At 49.0% G+C, this 17,769-nt stretch overlaps 1 protein-coding gene across 1 annotated transcript in view; it reads left to right on the forward strand.

Moving 5' to 3' along the window:
* KIF26B (kinesin family member 26B) overlaps positions 1 to 17,769 on the forward strand; it is a 432,841-nt gene that overhangs the window by 395,423 nt on the left and 19,649 nt on the right. The window contains exon 11 of the mRNA XM_028111484.2: positions 16,922 to 17,084. Within this exon, the coding sequence (XP_027967285.2) occupies positions 16,922 to 17,084 (163 nt within the window). The remainder of the gene's footprint in view (positions 1 to 16,921; positions 17,085 to 17,769) is intronic.

The following is a 17,769-nucleotide window of genomic DNA, read 5'->3' on the forward strand; positions in this document are numbered from 1 at the left end:
GGGGTGCTGGTGGGTCCTCTGGGCCTGGGGGCATTGGTGGATCCTCTGGGCCGGGGGGCGCCGGTGAAACCAATGGCGCTGGAGTATCTGGAGCTGAAGGGCCAGGCGTAGGCGGTCTTGGGGGTACGTACGGTGGGGGCAGGATCGATTCATCCTGGGCTCTCCGGCTAGGATTTGTGGAGATCAGGGCTTTTGCTGATTTTCTTTAGGTTGCTTCGATGAGGCGATTAAGACCGTGGCCTGTCCCTGCCTACTGCAAGCACATCGCACCCAGTGGGGAAGGGTCTGAGCAATTCCTAGCCAGGAGTCCATGTACGGAAACTGGTCAGGGTGTCCTGGTTCTCCTGTTACGACTCACCATACTCGACGAATAGTTGAGACATCCAATGTCCCTTCTGAAGGCCACCCAACATTAAAGGAGGGCCATTCCAATTCACATAGGGCTCTCCACTTGCCAGGGTTCATCCTGACTCCATAGTCTCCTGAAAACCCTTTCTTGAAATTTTTGATCATGGTCTCTAGAACCATAGGTTTACTCTGCTCTGACCCTATGGTGATGTCCCCGTGTGCGGTGGTGCAGAGACAGACAAAGGGGGGGGGTGCCTCCTGAGGTGAGGAGACCAATCAGATGCCTGTCTGGCCGTGTTCTGAAGGAGCTTAGGTGAGGCTTAGCCGTAGCAGTCTCAGCATTGTGACTTATGATCGGAAACTATTCCAATGCTGCCATAGACTGTATGCCGTTCACCACGGAATCGCAGACTGGCCCACTCAGACTCCGTAGGCTTCTGGGGACCTTAAGGGTGCCCGCCCATGGAGTCACAGAATCAGTCCACTTGAGCAAGCCAGGTCGGGCTGCACATTCACTCACACATTCACACTCCAGAAGTTATTACATTCCCTCTCTGGGAATCCCTACTTGTGAGACCTCTAAGAGGTCTCTGGGAGGTGATCAGGCTCCCCTTCCACCCTGACGACGGGTGGGCCGGTCTGGGTCCAGGGTCCCCAGGCCTTACCTGAATCCATTGTCGGGACCAGATCCTCACCTGCCAAGTCTCTTCGAGTCCAGCAGGAACACCAGAGCAGGGCCGGCCCGAGGCAACCGGGGCGGGAGACTACCAAAAATTAGGTGGGAGGCTACCAAAAATTAGTGCCTTCTCCATTATGATCTCTTGTTCCATCACTACCCCGCCGTTGCCCCCAAACCGTTGGCAACAATGGGCCATTGCGGTTGGGTTTCCTGGTCAGGGAACCAAATATTATGGAACCTAGACTGGATTGCCCGACAGAAGAACCAAGCAGCACTCAGAGATCTTGGAGAACAGGAGGTTTATTTAATGCCGGCAGGCTCAGAGGAGAGTGATCTCCAAAGGTCTGAGCCCTGGGCACAAACAAAGGGGGCGATTTATACACTTCTACTTCCACACACTTGGCACTTTTGGCATGTGCACGAAGCGGGGCAGGGAGAGGAACCCAGATTGGCCCGCATGGGAAGCAGAGCAGGGAGAAGAACCTGGAGGAGCCCCGGAGTAGGGGCTGGGACTCCCTTGCTGGCTCGGTCGGCCATCTTAGGACACAGATTTTTTCCTTACCAATAATACTTTGTTTTTAAAGAATGAAAAATCCATGACAACGTAACCTGGGAGGACACCGGGTAGCAAGCATAAACAGACTTTTGTGGGGAAACTGGAGCCTGTGATCAGCCTTGCAGAGCAGGGGTGCGTCACATTTGTGTTTGCAAACCCAGGGTGCACAGAGGGCCCACCTCGGCCCTCAGTTCTTCACGAATGCTGGTTGGCTGAACTACCTCCCAGCAAGCTGAATGGTCCGAATAAGATTTTTTGGTGTTAGCGCAAAGGAACACGGATCGGGTGGCTCCAGGCTTCATAACAAGACCCTCAGCATCAGCACGTGGGGAGACGCCCCCTCTGCTGACCTTCACCTGCCAGGTGGGAGATCCCTGGGTTCTACTGTGGAACATCTGTTCTAGGAGCCAGGGGTATTGACCTTGACTCCATAACCTGGTTTTATCAGCCCTTTTAACCCATACACGCTGCTGACACCACACATTTTCACTCTGGAGACCTTCATTCTGTACAGTATCAACCTCAGAAAAGCCATGGGATCATGACATGGACACAGCTGACAGACGGGCTGACTTGACTTGGCCAGAGTCTTGTTGAAGCTGAGGGCTTCTTGGTGGTTCTGGCTGTTCCTCTTTGGGGAATGTTGTACCTGAGTGTAAATGTCCCTCCTGTGATCCGTCCTCAAAGGTGGTGGGCCACGTACACCTGAGTAGACCACGGCGTGTCCTCTGGAATGCTCTGGGAGAGTTGCCCTGCCGTCACGTGGGGGAGACCGTGAGCCTTCTGCCTGGCACTCAGTCCATCCAAGGCAGTGGCATCTGCCCTGGTTTTAGTCTGACTGTGGCTCCTATGAGGAAAAGGCAAAGGTAGTACCTTGGAGTTAGGAAGCTTGGTGAGGAGGCCTCTTTTGTTGAGGAGGTGCTCATTTGATATTTATTTAAATATTTATAAAAAGGCAACTCTATGCTGGATACTGTGTTGGGCTCTAGATGTGCAGAAAGAAAAGAAGTGATCTCTGACCATCTTACGCAGTTCTCCAAGAAGCAGGCATCCTCCACGGTATGTGACCCACTAAGAGCCCTTCATAGCCCTTGAGAAAATTTTTGATATATTGAAATTTTGAAATTTTTGAAATTTTTCTTTAAAAGCGAGCAGGCGCAAAGATGGGGCATAGAAGATGTGATGAACTCCTAATTTGCAAGCTTCTTGTCACTGGTGGGATTTGAGAAACTGCCCAGTTAAGGATCTTGTGGGATATCGGTGATTTGGTTCTGAACTCAAACCACATTAACCCTATGTAAGAAATGAACAGCCTTTGCCATCAGACATATCAACTTAAAAGATATAACTGTTGTGCCACAATAGACTTTTTTTTCCAAACAAAATAATTATCACTGGAAAACTTGAATCAGCTTCGTTCTTTTTCAAGAAATGTGCAATTTCTTCATGTCGTTCCCCATTAAAATTTCGCAGACTCTCTCTCAAATTATTAAATGTTTGCATTGCAGCCTTAGTGTAACATCTTATTTTCAGACATGCACCAGTAATGGAAACCATTCTCAAACTTAATTTCCTTTTAATTCCTTCCAATTACTATGCCCCGTTCTTAGTGCCAAGAGCCAATCCTGTTGGTACATTTTGCAAAGACTGTGGGATTGTGTTTCTTTAAGCCATATATGAGACCCGGCAGGCATTCTAACAGAGTTGCCCTCATCATCTCCGGAAAATTGGTTTTACGTGATTTCAAAAGAAGTTTAGCCCTGGGCAGTCTGGCACATGTGTTTAACAACAGTCTTTCAAGTTTTCCCCAGCTGGTTCCTGGTTAGTGGTCTGCAAGTAACAAGAACCATATTGGACAAAGATCTTCACGAAATTCCACAGGCAATGTTTGGTACTCTTATTGGCAGGACTGTCACAGGAAAAGCAACATCGGAAGGTTTTTGAACCACAGGGGCCACAAAATGTGAGTTAAAAATCTAAGAATGTTGAAGTGTTGCTCAAAATTTTGTGCATCAAAGAACACTATCCAGAGATTGAAACCCCACAGAATGGGAGCAAATCTTTGCTGATCGTATCTCTAATATAGGATTTCTACCCACAATATATAAAGAACTCCTGCCATTCAACAACAGCAAAAATTTAGTTTGCTTCACAAATAGGCAGAGGACCTGCATAGACATTTTTGCAGAGAAGACATACAGATGGCCAACAAGCACACGAAAAGATGTTCTGCATCATTAGCCACTAGAGAAATGCAAACAAAACCACAGTGAAATGCCACCTCGCATGCGTTAGGAGGGCTGTTATTAAAGAAACAGAAATAAATGTTGGCAACAATGTGGTGAGATTGGCACCGTCATGCACGGTTGGTGAGTGTAAAATTTGCAGCTGCCCCGAAGACAGTCTGCAGTTCCTCAAAACATTAAAAAGAGAATTGATGTATTATCCCACGATTCCACTCAAAAGCTTCAAAAGCAGCAATTTAAACAGATACTTGTTCACAGCAGCATTCTTCACAATAACCCTCAGGTGGGAACATTCCAAGTGTCCATCAGTAGATGAACAGAAAACAGAATGTGGTATGTCCAGGCATTGGAATAGTATTCAGCTCAACTGGATACTTGAAATGACTAAAATAGTAAATTTCATGTTGTATGTATTTTGTTACAATAAAAAAGAAGAGAAGGAAAGGCAGGTGATTTCCAAGGACACAAAGTCCCTGGGAGTTGCTAGGACAGATTTTTCCTTTCCTTTATTTATTTTTTTTGGGGGGGGGATAATTAGTGGGTTAGTGAATGGAGCTGAATATGAAAGAATTTCCATAGGATCAAAGTAAACAGCATTCTAGGCTGAACTCCTGGGATGCACTTAGTGCAGGAGAGGCACTGAAGTCCACACTTGCTCAAGGAGCTGTGGGTAGTGGGATGGCCGGAGTCTACCCGCCAGGAGGCATCTAGAGTATTTCCCAGCATCCTCCTCACTCTGTCCAGCTCCAGATCCAAAGCCACCAAATCATCTTCATGGTCACCTTTTATATGATGAGGAGGAGGTCTCCTAGACTGTCAGTCAATGAAGTAACAGATGGATTGGAACCACGGTCATGCCCGTCTGCAGCCCATCTGGCTGGTGCCCACGTCCCCCATCTTGGTGCATAATGGATTTTGTGGCAATGGCGCTTCACCCTTCCTCGTGGGACCATCTTCAGTGTCCCCAGCTGAGTCTTGGCAAGGCCATTGGTCCAGGACAGGGGCAGGGGTGGAAGGAGAGGGCAGTGAATGGCTTGTCCTGACCTCAACAGTCAGAATCCTGTTTGAAGCTCCATGCTGGTGACTTGAAGGAAAAGCCACTGCACAGGGAGAGACGTGAGCTCGATCACAGGAGGGGACACATTTAATCATCTAATCCATCCCCCCAGTACTGGGCTGAATCCTTTCCGACGGGGTGATATTCAGTACCACTGACCTCGAATAATGAGCCAGCTTATGTCCTCTCTCCTGGAAGGTTGTCCTACAACACAGGGGTGCCCACTGATGGGCATTCCGATTGACCAAAATGAGATTGAACTTCCCTGCCTTTTGTGTGCACAAGATCAGAACACTGTCAAGGGAATGCAAATGACATGACAGCTCAGGGCTCAGATTTGCATTTCCTCTGTTTATTTTGAGAGACAGCAAGCATGGAATTGGCTAAATTGAACTCTGGAGACTGGAGATAGTCATGATTATAACTGGGCATTAAGCCCAGACCCTTTGGCTAATGCCATTTGACCTCTTCCTAGCCTTTCCAAGGAATGTGGTGCAAGGACGACTCACGTGGGTTTCCAGCGCTGGAGAATAAAACCCCTATAATTCACCCAGAACCCACACTGCTCTGTTATCTTAGGGTTTTGCTTAGAGAGGTTGGTCAAGAAAGTAGGTGAAACCCTTCCAGATGCTTCCCTGCCATTTTTTTTCTTTTGAAAAAACTCTGTTTACACTTGCAGATTTTCAAATCCCAGAAGGTACACAGTTCTAATGTCAACCCTGAGGGACAGCCACAGACTGAGCTCTAGAGAGATGCCATCAAAATGCCACTTTAGGCATACACTTCCTATATGTTTCCTACCTAAAACAAACATCACAACTCATGGAAAAGCATGGGGACATTCTTAAAATGTCGGTGTCTTGCTACGGTGACACGGTAAGTGGGGAATGGTGTAGCAGGAAGGCCGTGGGAAAGATCTGAGAGAAGGCACTCGGCAAGAGTAGGGTTCCATTATATCAAGAACTCCTTTTGTAACCTTCATTAGTCGCTCTCTTTTTGGGAATTCTTTAAAAATCCACAGAGAAGGACAGGAGTGAGCGGGTACTGGGAGGGGCTCTTGATCACCATGGCAACATGACCCTTGCCGCCATCTCTGTCACCCATCAGTGCCTAACTCCCTTTTGGATTACCCCGGAGATCGCTGACCTTGGAATTAATGCATGCTCGCAAACCTGAAGATGATCAGCACTTGAGGAACAGCAAAGTTTCTGCACAGTACAGTGAGCTCATCTTTACCCAGAGGATGTGTAAATGGTTATAATGCAACATAATTGAGATGTTTCCTTATCCCTCCCCCAGTAAAGCTGTCCTCCACGGCTGTTGTGGCTCTATAAAACATGACTGGACTATAGAAATGTCTTCACATCGATAACTAGTAATGGCTGAGGCCAAAGGAATTTTTTTATAGTGAACATACAGGGTTCTATTAGTTTCAGATGTACAATGTAGTGATTCAAAACTTCCATACATCAGCCGGTGCTCATCATGACAAGTGCGCTCCTTAATTCCCATCACCTGTTTCCCCCATCCCCCCACCTCCCCTCCACCCCCCACCCCATAACCACCAGTCTGTTCTCTAGAGTTAAGAATCTGTTAATTTGGTTTGTCTCCTTTTTTAATTTGTTTTTGTTTCTTAAATTCCACATATGCATGAAATCATATGGTATTTCTTTCTCTGTTTGACTTATTTCACTTAGCATCATACACTCCAGCTCCACCTTTGTGGTTGCAGATGGCAAGATTTCATTTCTTTTATGGCTGAGTAATATTCCACCGTATATATAGACCACTTCTTTTTATCCATTCATCTATGATGGACACTTGGGCTGCTTCCATCACTTGTGAGGCCAAATGAATTTTAAAAAGAAGTGAAACTTCATGAGGCATCTGGGTGGCTCAGTTGATTAAGTGTCTGCCTTGGGCTTGGGTCATGATCCTGGGGTCCTAGGATCAAGCCCCGAGTCAGGCTCCTTGCTCAGCTGGAAGCCTGCTTCACCCTCTCCCTCTGCCCCCAACTCGTGGTTGCTCTTTCTAGTGCACGCTTGCTCTCTCTTAAATAATAAAATCTTTAAAAAAAATAAACTGCAGTAAATGATAGAAACATTATTACTCCTAATCTGGTCCTGCAGGTGGATTAAAGAATGAGCATGCATCTATCACAGATCAGTCTGCATGTTTAGGAAATGCAGAAGATCTTGTTATTGACTCATTAAGCACCTCTTGATAGCATCTTAAGCCTCATTAGCATACACAATTTTTGGCAATCTGGGAATTCAGGGGAAACCTTTGGGCCTACTTCCTATTTGTAAGGTCTACTAATTTGCCTTCTGGGCTACTGTTTTTAGTTTTTGTTTTGTCTTATTTTTCATCCACGTGATGATGACATTCTTAGCTCCCGATCATGCTAAACAAAGTGAAAATAGATATAGGATCTTTTCCCTTCTGTCCTAGAGCTAATATGTCATTAACATTGTCCAAGTTACTATAAAGAAAGGTCCAAATGAAAAGAAAGATCAAAATAAAAGAACAGCTCCTACCCAAAGGTTCTCAGGATCTTGTTGAAAAAAGTGAGCTGGCATTAGCCACACTGTGGGGTATGAGGGCACAGACTGCCAAGTCGGCCCTAGACTTCTGTAGAGTCCAGCTGAAAAATTAGAAGAGTTCACCTAAGCCACTCCCACTTCTGACACCATTGGCAAGTTTGAAGGCTTCCCAAAACCACCCTCAAGTTTGGTAATTCACTAGGAGGACTCCCAGACTCACTGAAGGTACCCACAGCTGTGATTCATTACAGAGACAGGATGCAGATTAAAACTAGCCCAAGGAAAAGGAACATGTGTGTGAAGCTTCTGTTGTCCTGTCCCGTGCAGTCACAGTGGGTTACCCTTCCAGTGTATGTGTGTGACAGTACACGACACCCGAAGGCTCACTTGAGCTTTGGTGTGTGGAGTTTTTATTGGGGCTACATTATGCAGGAATGAGTGATTGATTGATTTCCCACATGGTCACACTCAGTCTATACGTCGACTGATACGGCATGGCCCAAAGTCCCTGACCTAAATCATACAGTTGATCTTTGTGGTGTGGCCAGCTCCCCCCACCAAGATGGTCAGGTGTGGCCCTCTGATCTGGGGTAGCCAGTCCCTGCCCTAAACAAAGACATAGATTACCTTCCAGAGGCTGAGGGCAAAGGCTAGACCTCTTTGGGCAAAGCCATGTTCTTTACTACACAAGAACTCTGAGCCAAGAGGAAGTGCTGGGTTTAGGGGGGCTTAGTATGAGCTTGGATGACAAAATATTTGAGGAGCAATGGAAGGCATGTGGAATATTCCCAAGCAAGAGAACCTATAAGGGAGGATATGATAAATGTCTTTTAAAAATGTGAAGGGCCACCGTGTGCACGAGAATTATTCTTACGCCGTGTTGCCCCTAGAATACAGTGAGTGCCCATGGTTAGATGCCTAAGGAAGATTTAAGTTCAGTATAAGAAAGAGCTTTTTGATAATTGAGGCTCTTCAAAAGTATCACACAGGCTGCCCCAGGAGTTGGTAAGCTCTGTCATTAAAAGTATTCTGGCAGAGAGATCACCTGCTACAGTGGCAATTCTTTTCCAGAAAATGCAGCGACCCCCGAGAATCCTTCCAACTGTGATACTCTGTGCTTCTAAAAATACTGTTCAACCTGACTCAGAATCATATCCTGGAATCTCTATCATGTAATTCTCATTGTATGAATTACCTTTAAAATACCTTATGTCATTCCTGTGTGCTATGGCCTTGGAATGAATGTACATTTTCCTGAGCAGAACTGAGAATATCTAGAGCAATTCAAATTCTACTAATTCTGAGTGGTCAGCAACTTAGACTGGATGGAAGTTTTTCCTTGCTCTAGATGTGGAGGCTTGAGTTGTTTAAAAAGTGAATAATGTAAAAAAAAGTTTTCATGGAACACGTTTAGCTTCTGAAAGTGAACCCATGTGTTATAATCAGTTTAGTCATTGCAAATATGTCTTTTTAAAAAAAAAAAAAAAAGATTTTATTTATTTATTTGAGAGAGAGAAGGGAGCAGGGGGAGGGGCAGAGGGAGAGAGAATTCTCAAGCAGACTCCCTACTGAGTGCAGAGCCTGATCTCGACACCAATGGCAAGTTTGAAGGGTTTGATCTCTCAACCCTGAGATCATGACCTGAGTGGAAATCAAAAGCCAGATGCTTAACCGACTGAGCCATACAGGCACCCCACAAGTATGAGTTTGAAGCAGATTAGTTAGGATTTTAACTGGAAACTTTCTGATACCTTTATCTTAAAATATTCTGCCAAGAATATTCACTGTTTACAGTTTACAGGTGGTCTTTCTCATGAAGCAGGTGGAATTAATGTGAATTTTATCTTATTCAGATAAATGGAACACTGATATCCAGGATCAAATGGACTCGTGCAGCCCGGATTTCCTTAGATTTCGTCTTCCTGTGTGTACCGTGGTAAACTATTAGTCATAAAGCAGGTTTCATTGGCCCGAGCCCATATATGCAATGCAAACCCTTTAGCTTGCGTGAACTGGTTTACCATCCAGATATTTTCCAGTGTCCCATTCTCATGAATGCCTGTCACACGCCTAGTCCTGCTGGGGACAATGCTGCTTCACTGAGAATAGCAGGCCCCTGCGGGCCACCGTCCCTTCTTTCTGCCTCTCATTGGGCAGAGCCAACAAAGCTCTAGAGCCACATGGTGCCAGCCCTGGGTAAGCAGGATGGCATGGGGATGAGGCATCTCTCCCGTGTATGTTTTTTTTAAATATTTATTTATTTTAGAGAGAGCACACGAGATGGGGGAGGGGAGAGGTAGAGGGAAAGACGGAATCCTCAAGCAGACTCCATACTGCGTATGGAGCCCAATGCAGGGCTCGATCTCACGACCCTGAGATCATGACCTGAGCTGGAACCAAGAGTTGGACGCTCCACCAACTAAGCCACCCAGGCGCACCCCCTCATGTCTCCCATGTATTACCCTGTGTCAGAAGCCTTCCAAAATGGTGCCATTTGTGTCTCAGGGTTCTACGATGTCTAATCAAGAATCTCATGAGGGAACAATTAGGTTAACCTTGTTCACTCTCTGCAGTTACGGTTTCAGGCCCTCCACCAACAGCAGGTCTCAGGTTAGGCAAGGCACGAACTCAGACCAGGCGCCATATTGGTTGGGTCACCGAGGCTGGTCCTTCAGCTGGCACCGTGTGGCTCTCCACAGGGTCCTCCTTTAAGCTCTCCCCTGATGAGGGAAGTCACTGCCTCTCAGCTAAATGCCGGTGCTTCTAGAGGCAACTCTAACACACGTGTGGGTATCAGGGTCTCTGTCCTGTCTGAGAGCCGTACTTCTGTCCAGTTTGCCCTGTGAGGCTCCCGCTCCCCGGCGTCCCACAACGGGCACCTGCTTCTGCCGTCGGCAGCACAAAGGCAACAACAGCCAAACCACTCTAACTTCGTGTAACTCCTTTTGAAAATGCCATTAGGATAGCATGGCTCATACCAAGCTTTTGGTTCTTTTGTAGCAACCAGAACCAGATCGTTCATAGCCTGAAATGTTGGCACCCTCGAGGGGAACACTGCCAAGAAAAGGCCGTTCCTGCGGAGCAGATGGTTTCCCTAAAGAGAAGGCGTACCAAGTCTTCTCCCAAAAGTGCACGTGTCTGTGCAACAATCCTGAGAAGGGGGCCACCAAGTCCCTTGCAGATAAATAAACTCAAGGGAAGTTTTTTTCCCCTGTGGTTGTACATATTTCAGTCTGTCAGCTCAACAATGTCACAAAGGCATCTGCTTGGGACCTAGAAGACAGGACGAGAACTGCCCTCATCCAGGGGGACCCTGGTCCCCAGTACTTGGGCTGGCATCAAGAGTCACTGGTGACCCCTTGGGTGACAGCAGGAAAAGCTGTTCACAGACCAGTGGGGCGTGAATAGGAAGGAGGCAGCAGGAGAGAGTGCATAGAGCACCAGTTGAGGGGCCAAAACTAGGTCAAGTTCATGACATTAACCTACCTCTTCCTTTCCATTCCGCCCTGCTTCCTTTTCACTCTTCTCTCTCCTGGTGGTCGGTGCGTGGATGCAGGGGCCTGGGGCCTGGGGGCAGGGCTGCGGGGTCAGAACTCTCGTGGCTGACTTGAGACCTAGCCACTCTCGCCCAGCACGTCAAGCTGCCTGTCTCAGGCTCTACAGCACATTTTGGCAGTTTCCGGGTAACACGGGTAGAAAACGGGATGGTTTCTAGAATGCAGTGTGGCTCCAGGGCCATATCCTTAAGAACTCGAGGGATGCCAATGTTTTCTTGGCATTGAAATATTGTTACCGTGATCTGGGATATCTGATGCCTCCCAGAATTCTGCGCATGTGGTTTCCATTCTTGGATACTGATGGTGCAGCACTTGTAGAAAAACACTCTCCTGATTCTAAAGAAGAGCCTGCCTGTGTGCATGCGGGGTGGGTGCCCATGTGCCTGAGTTTGGGGTTTATAGGTCTGCTGTGGTTCTAGCCGCCCATAGGAGGTTTTCTCTTGCAAATTGTTCTGGAGCTTAGTTTTCTGGATTAATGAAGCTCCTTTCTTTCCACATCATATTGAGAATTATTACAAATTGACATCTACAGTGGACATCTACAGACTCGCTCGTGAGAAGCAGAGCCAAAGGGAGGGCGCCCCGGGGGGCTGTGGGCAAGCTGCCCAACATGGTGATTCAGAGCTCACCACCTGTCTCCTTCACAAGGACTTGGTTCACAGATGCCCCACTTGGTACCTCCAGGGTTCTATCACCGCCTTTCTGGAAAAGAAGGCTACTTCGTGCTGCTCATGAAAGAAATGGCCTTCTTCGTGTGCAGTGACCTGGCTGGCACCACCATGTGACACGGACAGCTTGTGTTTCAGCAGAACCCCGAACGGTCTCGCCATCTGGGAGGGCTTGGGAGGGTTTCCTCCCCTGAGGGTCCGCAAACAACGCGCTGCAGATTCCAAACCACCCTTTCCAAAAGGCATTTAGAGTTTTGTGGGGTGTTTGGGGCAGATAAATGTCAGCCACATAGGAGAACCAAGCCCAGGAGACAGACTGTGCTGTCACCATGGAGGTGAGGGTGTGTCTAGAAGTCAGGGAGTTACGGTGACGATGGGGGACAGCTCTCAGCCTCGGAGGGGGGTCTTTGCTTATCACATGCAGTGTTAGATGTTGTGCCATTGGCGTTAACAAATGTCATTATGTGTGTGCCTTGCTGGGTAGCCGGCTCCATGATTACGACCTTGTCCCTCCTCCCTGCCCTGTCCCTGCCCAGTCCCTGCACCTTGCATCCAGTCAGCCCATGCTCACTATGCACTTCTTGAATGAGCCGCTGCTGACGTGAGTGAATGAGTATGCGCAGCCTCACAGCCCCTTTGGAAGGACAGGCTTTGCTTCTGTGTGCGATAGGAGGTGATCTGGGCAGTTGCCCGTAGCTGTGTCCTGGTGCTCGAGTGATTTCTAAAGCTCAGGATTTGCTCCTCTGCCAGTTTCTGTTCAGCAAGAGATGATTGAATAGCAAGGAAATCACCACCCACCTTTGTGCTCTGGTTGGTGACTCTTTGGCGCTGTGTCTGGGATGAAACCATGCTATGTCATTACTCTAGGACACAGGGCAAAAACAACAACAAAAACAAAACAAAACAAACACCTTTTTTCCGTAAAGGATGTTTCCGTAATAGGAGACATTTGTGGCTTTGTGGGCCACACAGGCTCTGTTGTAACCACTCAGCTCTGCTGTTGTAGCACCAAAGCAGACAGAGCCAGTATGTTAATAGGCATGGCTGTGTTCCAATAAAGCTTTATTTATAAAAGCAGGTGGTGGTCCGGCTTTGGCCAGCAAGTCCTGGTTTGTCAGCCCATGTACATGCTCATCATGCTCTAATTTTAGCATTATCACTATGAACATTTGTTCATGATCCTGTTCTTGCTGTGTCTAAGAAAAAGCCAACTTGTTTGAAAAAACAAGACATTTTCCCCAAATTTTTAAAAGATGTGTGCCGTTTGGAGTGGGAGGGAGGTAGAATGAGTATGTGTGCATGGAACGTGGCTGCTTCAAAGGGGGGCGTGGTCCTTCCCCAGACCCGCCGCCTCTGCTATCACTGGTCCCCTCCTGCCCCAGCTGTCCTGTCCAGCCATGATGCCTCCCACGTAGCCCCCGAGCCCCTAAATCCCTCCTCCAGCCTGGCCCTGGGGCTTGGGGGCTGCTAGTTCCGCACCTGCGAGCTTCTCTTCCTCTTGCCTCAGCCTTGATGCAGAGGCGCGGACCAAATCTCTGCTGGCTTTTGCCCTAGAAACTCTTTTGAATCTTTATTTTCCTACCAAAGACACTGAGTGAAGTCTACAGTTTTCAGCCTTTAGTACCTTGCCCCTTCTTTCACCTTCCCTCCCCAACTTAACTGTCTTTGTTCCAAGTTAAAAGATCATCACAAGGTGGAAAAAACCCAAAGCTTTATAGCCACCATTTTTCATTCCCATAAGGAGATGTTTGAGAGTCTAGAGAGGCCCGTGTGAAGGAGTCTTGCTCGCGGTTTTACTGGCTTTCCTCGAGGAGAGCTAAAATGCCGGTTGCCAAGCAACACACATGCCCTGGCTTCTTCCAACAATGTGGACTTGAAAAAAAAATCGTCCTGTGATTGACTCATGAATGGGGAATCAGGTGGAAATGCACCAGGCAGACAGTTTGGTGTGACAACGTTCTGTCTGTTGATTCTGGCCCCTTTGCCTGAGAATTCTTCACACATGGCCACACCGAGAAGTGAGCAGAGTGTGTCCTCAGCAGCGTTCACCTGATTAACAAGCATTACATGAGAGATTTCAAAGCCTCGTCGACCCTTGTCACTTGTGGATTCCATATTTGCGAATTCAATGCTAGCAGTGTGTTTACAGTCATTTGCAGACATGTGTAGTGCCCAAACCTTTGAGTGGCTCGATGCACACGTTCCCAGCTGAGGTGGGCAAGCCAACACTCTGCCTCCTTGTTTTGCCTCTCTTCCTGTAAACCAGGGCCCTTTGCAGGGTTATTTAGTGCCATGTTGTTTGTATTTGCATGCTTTTTGCTGGTGGTTTTACTGGCCCCCAGCACAGTGCTGTGGGGGTGTCCGTGTTCCTTGGTGCAAGAAGGCTAGGATGTGCTGTACAGAGAAAATATATATGTTGGAGAAGCTTGGTTCAGGTATGACCAGTGTTGTTGGCATGAGTTCAATGCTAATGAATCAACAAGATGCTTCATCCAGAAAAAGGAAGAGGGGATTCACTGATCTATACATCAGGCTGCTCTGGAAAGTATAAGGTAACCTCTAAAGTGTGTGACGAAGCTATGGGGAAAATGGCTATATTTGTGGATCCATAAGAGGACTGATAAAATTCTTTTTTTAAAAAGCGGGCTCCTGGGTGGCTCAGTCGTTAAGCATCTGCCTTCGGCTCAGGTCATGATCCCAGGGTCCTGGGATTGAGCCCCCCGTCGGGCTCCCTGCTCCGCGGGAAGCCTGCTTCTCCCTCTCCCACTCCCCCTGCTTGTGTTCCTGCTCTCACTGTGTCTCTCTGTCAAATAAATAAATAAAATCTTAAAAAAAAAAAAAAACCCACAGCGGACAACCTCATGAGGCTAAAAGCCAAAGAAGTTTATGTTCATATTACCCAGAGTCAGAAAAATGTTAAACCCTTCTCAGCTAGTGTTCTATTACAAAGGGTGCATATAATTTATAATTTGTAAGAAAGGTGTATTAAATCAGGTGACTTTAACCAGGAACACCTGGAACAGGGTTACGTACTGACGCGTTGCTGGGTGCTGTCCTGGGCAGTGTTCACGACTTCAGCGTTCACAGAGACTTAGACAAACATGACCACCACGAACAGTAAGAACGAATGGACTGAAAGGATCACAACTTCACCCTAACAGGATCTGTCTTCCACTTGAAGACACGGGGAAAACAAAGCCTGGGACCCGCCCTGATGCTATGTCGCAGCTCAACGTGTCTGTCGGGGGTGGGACTGGATTTCCCGTCCGGCCATCAGCGCTGGTGGTGTCCCTGACGTGCCTGCTGGAAGGGAAGTGTTGCCCACTAGGCCTGGATCTTCCGGCACACCCCCCTTACCTGTCCTCATCCATTAAGGCGGCTAGAACAGAATACCACGGAAGGGGGAACTGGTGGGGGGGCGCTGAAACCACAAATCTTTATTTCTCTCTGTTCTGGAGAAGTCCAACGAGGCACCGGCAGATCTCGAGTCCCGTGAGAGAACTTTCCTGGTTCACAGACAGCCACCTTCTTGCGACAGGGGTGAGGGAGCGCCTACAAGTTCCCTCATTAGAGCCCCATTCCCATTCATGAGGGCGCCACCCTCACGACCGGTCCCCTCCCGAAGGTCCACCTCCTAATGGCGTAACTCTGGGGGCTAGGTTTCAACCTACGAATTTGAGGGACATAAACAGTCCGTCCAGAACACTCGCCTTGCATGACTTTTATCACTGATAACTTCTCTTGCAGGGAAACCCTATTATATTTTTTAAATTGCCCAGGACCTGAGCCACAGCAAGGCCCGGCCTCCCCAACTGATGCCTTAATTGGTTCCAGGTGGAAAGGCAAACGATGGCTTGTCCACCGGGGTCTTCCTCCCTGAAGGCCTGATGCAGGTCACGTGTGAGTTGGTTTCCCTATGTCCGAGGCCTAATCTCTGCTGACAGCAGCCTGCCTCTCACAGCCGGCCTGCCAAGCTGGTAGGCCCCTCTCCAGGGAGCTCTGAGGAGGTGGCTGGCGGACAGCCTGGTGGGGATGCGGGCGTGAAGACAGGACCCTTGCACCTGGCGTCATGAACACGACACAGAGCTGTGCACGCAGGGCACGGGAAACACAGAGGCTGCCTCTGCCCTCGGGATCAGGGAAGGCTCCGGGGTGGAAATGACATCTGGAAGCAGTTGAGGGGATGAGCACTGATGATGATGTAAGCAGAAGCCTTTAAGAGCAAGGCGGGGGGTGGGGGGGGGCGTCTGGGTGGCTCAGTTGGTTAAGTGGCTGCCTTCGGCTCAGGTCATGATCCCGGAGTCCCGGGATCGAGTCCCACACTGGGCTCCCTGCTCAGCAAGGAGCCTGCTTCTCCCTCTAATCCTCCCCCGTCTCATGTACTCTCTCTCTCATTCTCACTCTCTCAAATAAATAAATAAATCTTAAAAAAAAAAAAAAAGAGCAAGGCAGGGAGAACGCTGGGACGAGGGTAGGAATGGAAAAACAGGACTCATTCCTCCAGGTCAGTTTTTGAAGAGCTTGGAAACACCATCTGTGAACTCCCGGGCCTCATTATCACCACTCAGGGCCCCGGCCCTACAGGGCACCTGCAGAGTCTCCAGAGGAGGGCTTTCTAGAAAGCTCCACGTTCCGTGGCTGGCTGGCTGACTGCTTGGGGCGGTGTCTGCGTTGCCCCACTTGTGATCAGGAATACATACACCTCCTGCATTCCCGCTGTGTACAAATACGAGAGTGAGAGACAACGGTAATAAAGCACCTGCAACTCTGTGCAAACAAACGGCGTACGTTACAAACACACAGATCTTCCACGCAAGTTCATGGCTGGCAGGCTGCTTTCCCCTGTGGGGACCGCTGGCATGTGGTCACTTGCAGAGAAGGGCCGTGTGCGCAGACGGCCCGCCGATCACTAGCCACAGAGCTGTTCCGTCCTGCTCCTTCCTCTCGTTCCTATCCCCAGGTCCCGTTACATGCAATGTCCTGTGTGCGTGCAGACACACAGGATTACCAGACAGCGGGACAGCAGGGCCCAGGGAGATGTTTTGCATGGAGTCCATCCTTGGGGTTGGAGCCCTAGCTCAGCTGCCAGCTACAAATAGCCCCATGCTAAAAAACAATGCTCATTAGTATGCCATTTAAAAACAACGGGGAAAAATAAACCCCGTGGCCCACAACAACAAGAGCCACGCAGAGGCCCGACGTCCCACCCTGACAGCCAGAGTGAGGCCTGGCCCACTAATGCAGCCCTAATTCACTTTGTCCGGCAGAGAGAGCAAGCTCACCATGCTGCTGCGGGAGTCCCTGGGGAACGTGAACTGCCGCACCACCATGATCGCGCACATCTCGGCTGCCGCTGGCAGCTACGCTGAAACCCTGTCCACCATCCAGATCGCCTCGAGGGTCTTGAGGATGAAGAAAAAGAAAACGAAGGTAAGGAGCTCCTAGGAGGTGCAGCGGAGGAAGGCACTTTCGGAGCCCGACCGTGAGCCCCCAGCCCCAGGGGCAGGGGTGTGCGGGGCTGCCCACGCCGTCTGGCGGCCACTCAGGGCGGGAGAGCTATCAGGCGGCGATGTCCCATTCCCCTGACAGCGGCCGGTCATCCAGTCCGGATCCCTACCCAGGAGCGCTCGGCCCACTTTTAGGCAGTTTGGATGGACTGCTACTCCTTTGTGACGAAGAACTGGCCACAGATGAGAAATATTCCCTGTCTCTCTCCCCGCCTTGGTCCCATGTAGGTCAGAACCGTGTCCTTCAAGCAGTTGAGCCCACAGGGGGTTGTCAGCTTTCTGCGTGCACGGCCCTGCTTCCCTGGCATTTCTGGGAATCGTTTCTGGGCTCCTGGGTTTTGCCGTGTGAACTCCGTGTCTCTGGCTGAGGCCCAGGGTCTGTTGGAAACGACCAGCTTGTGTTCTCAGAGGCAAAGCCAGGACAGTGGTGGCGTGACAAGAATGTGACCCTTTCAGAGGTCGGATGGGGCCTGGGCTGGTCACCTCCTTTCCTGAGCAGGCTCTGTGCCCGATGGGCCACACAGGGGCTCCTCTTCCCACAAGAGGCTATGGTGTGCAAGGCTGGGGCACTCCAGCCTGCTGCACCATGAGAAATGGCCCAACGCAGG

Source organism: Eumetopias jubatus, unplaced genomic scaffold (assembly GCF_037043125.1).
Source record: "Eumetopias jubatus isolate StellerSeaLion01/CBP00866 unplaced genomic scaffold, mEumJub1_p1.0 scaffold_12, whole genome shotgun sequence".
Taxonomy (NCBI): Eukaryota; Metazoa; Chordata; class Mammalia; order Carnivora; family Otariidae; genus Eumetopias; species Eumetopias jubatus.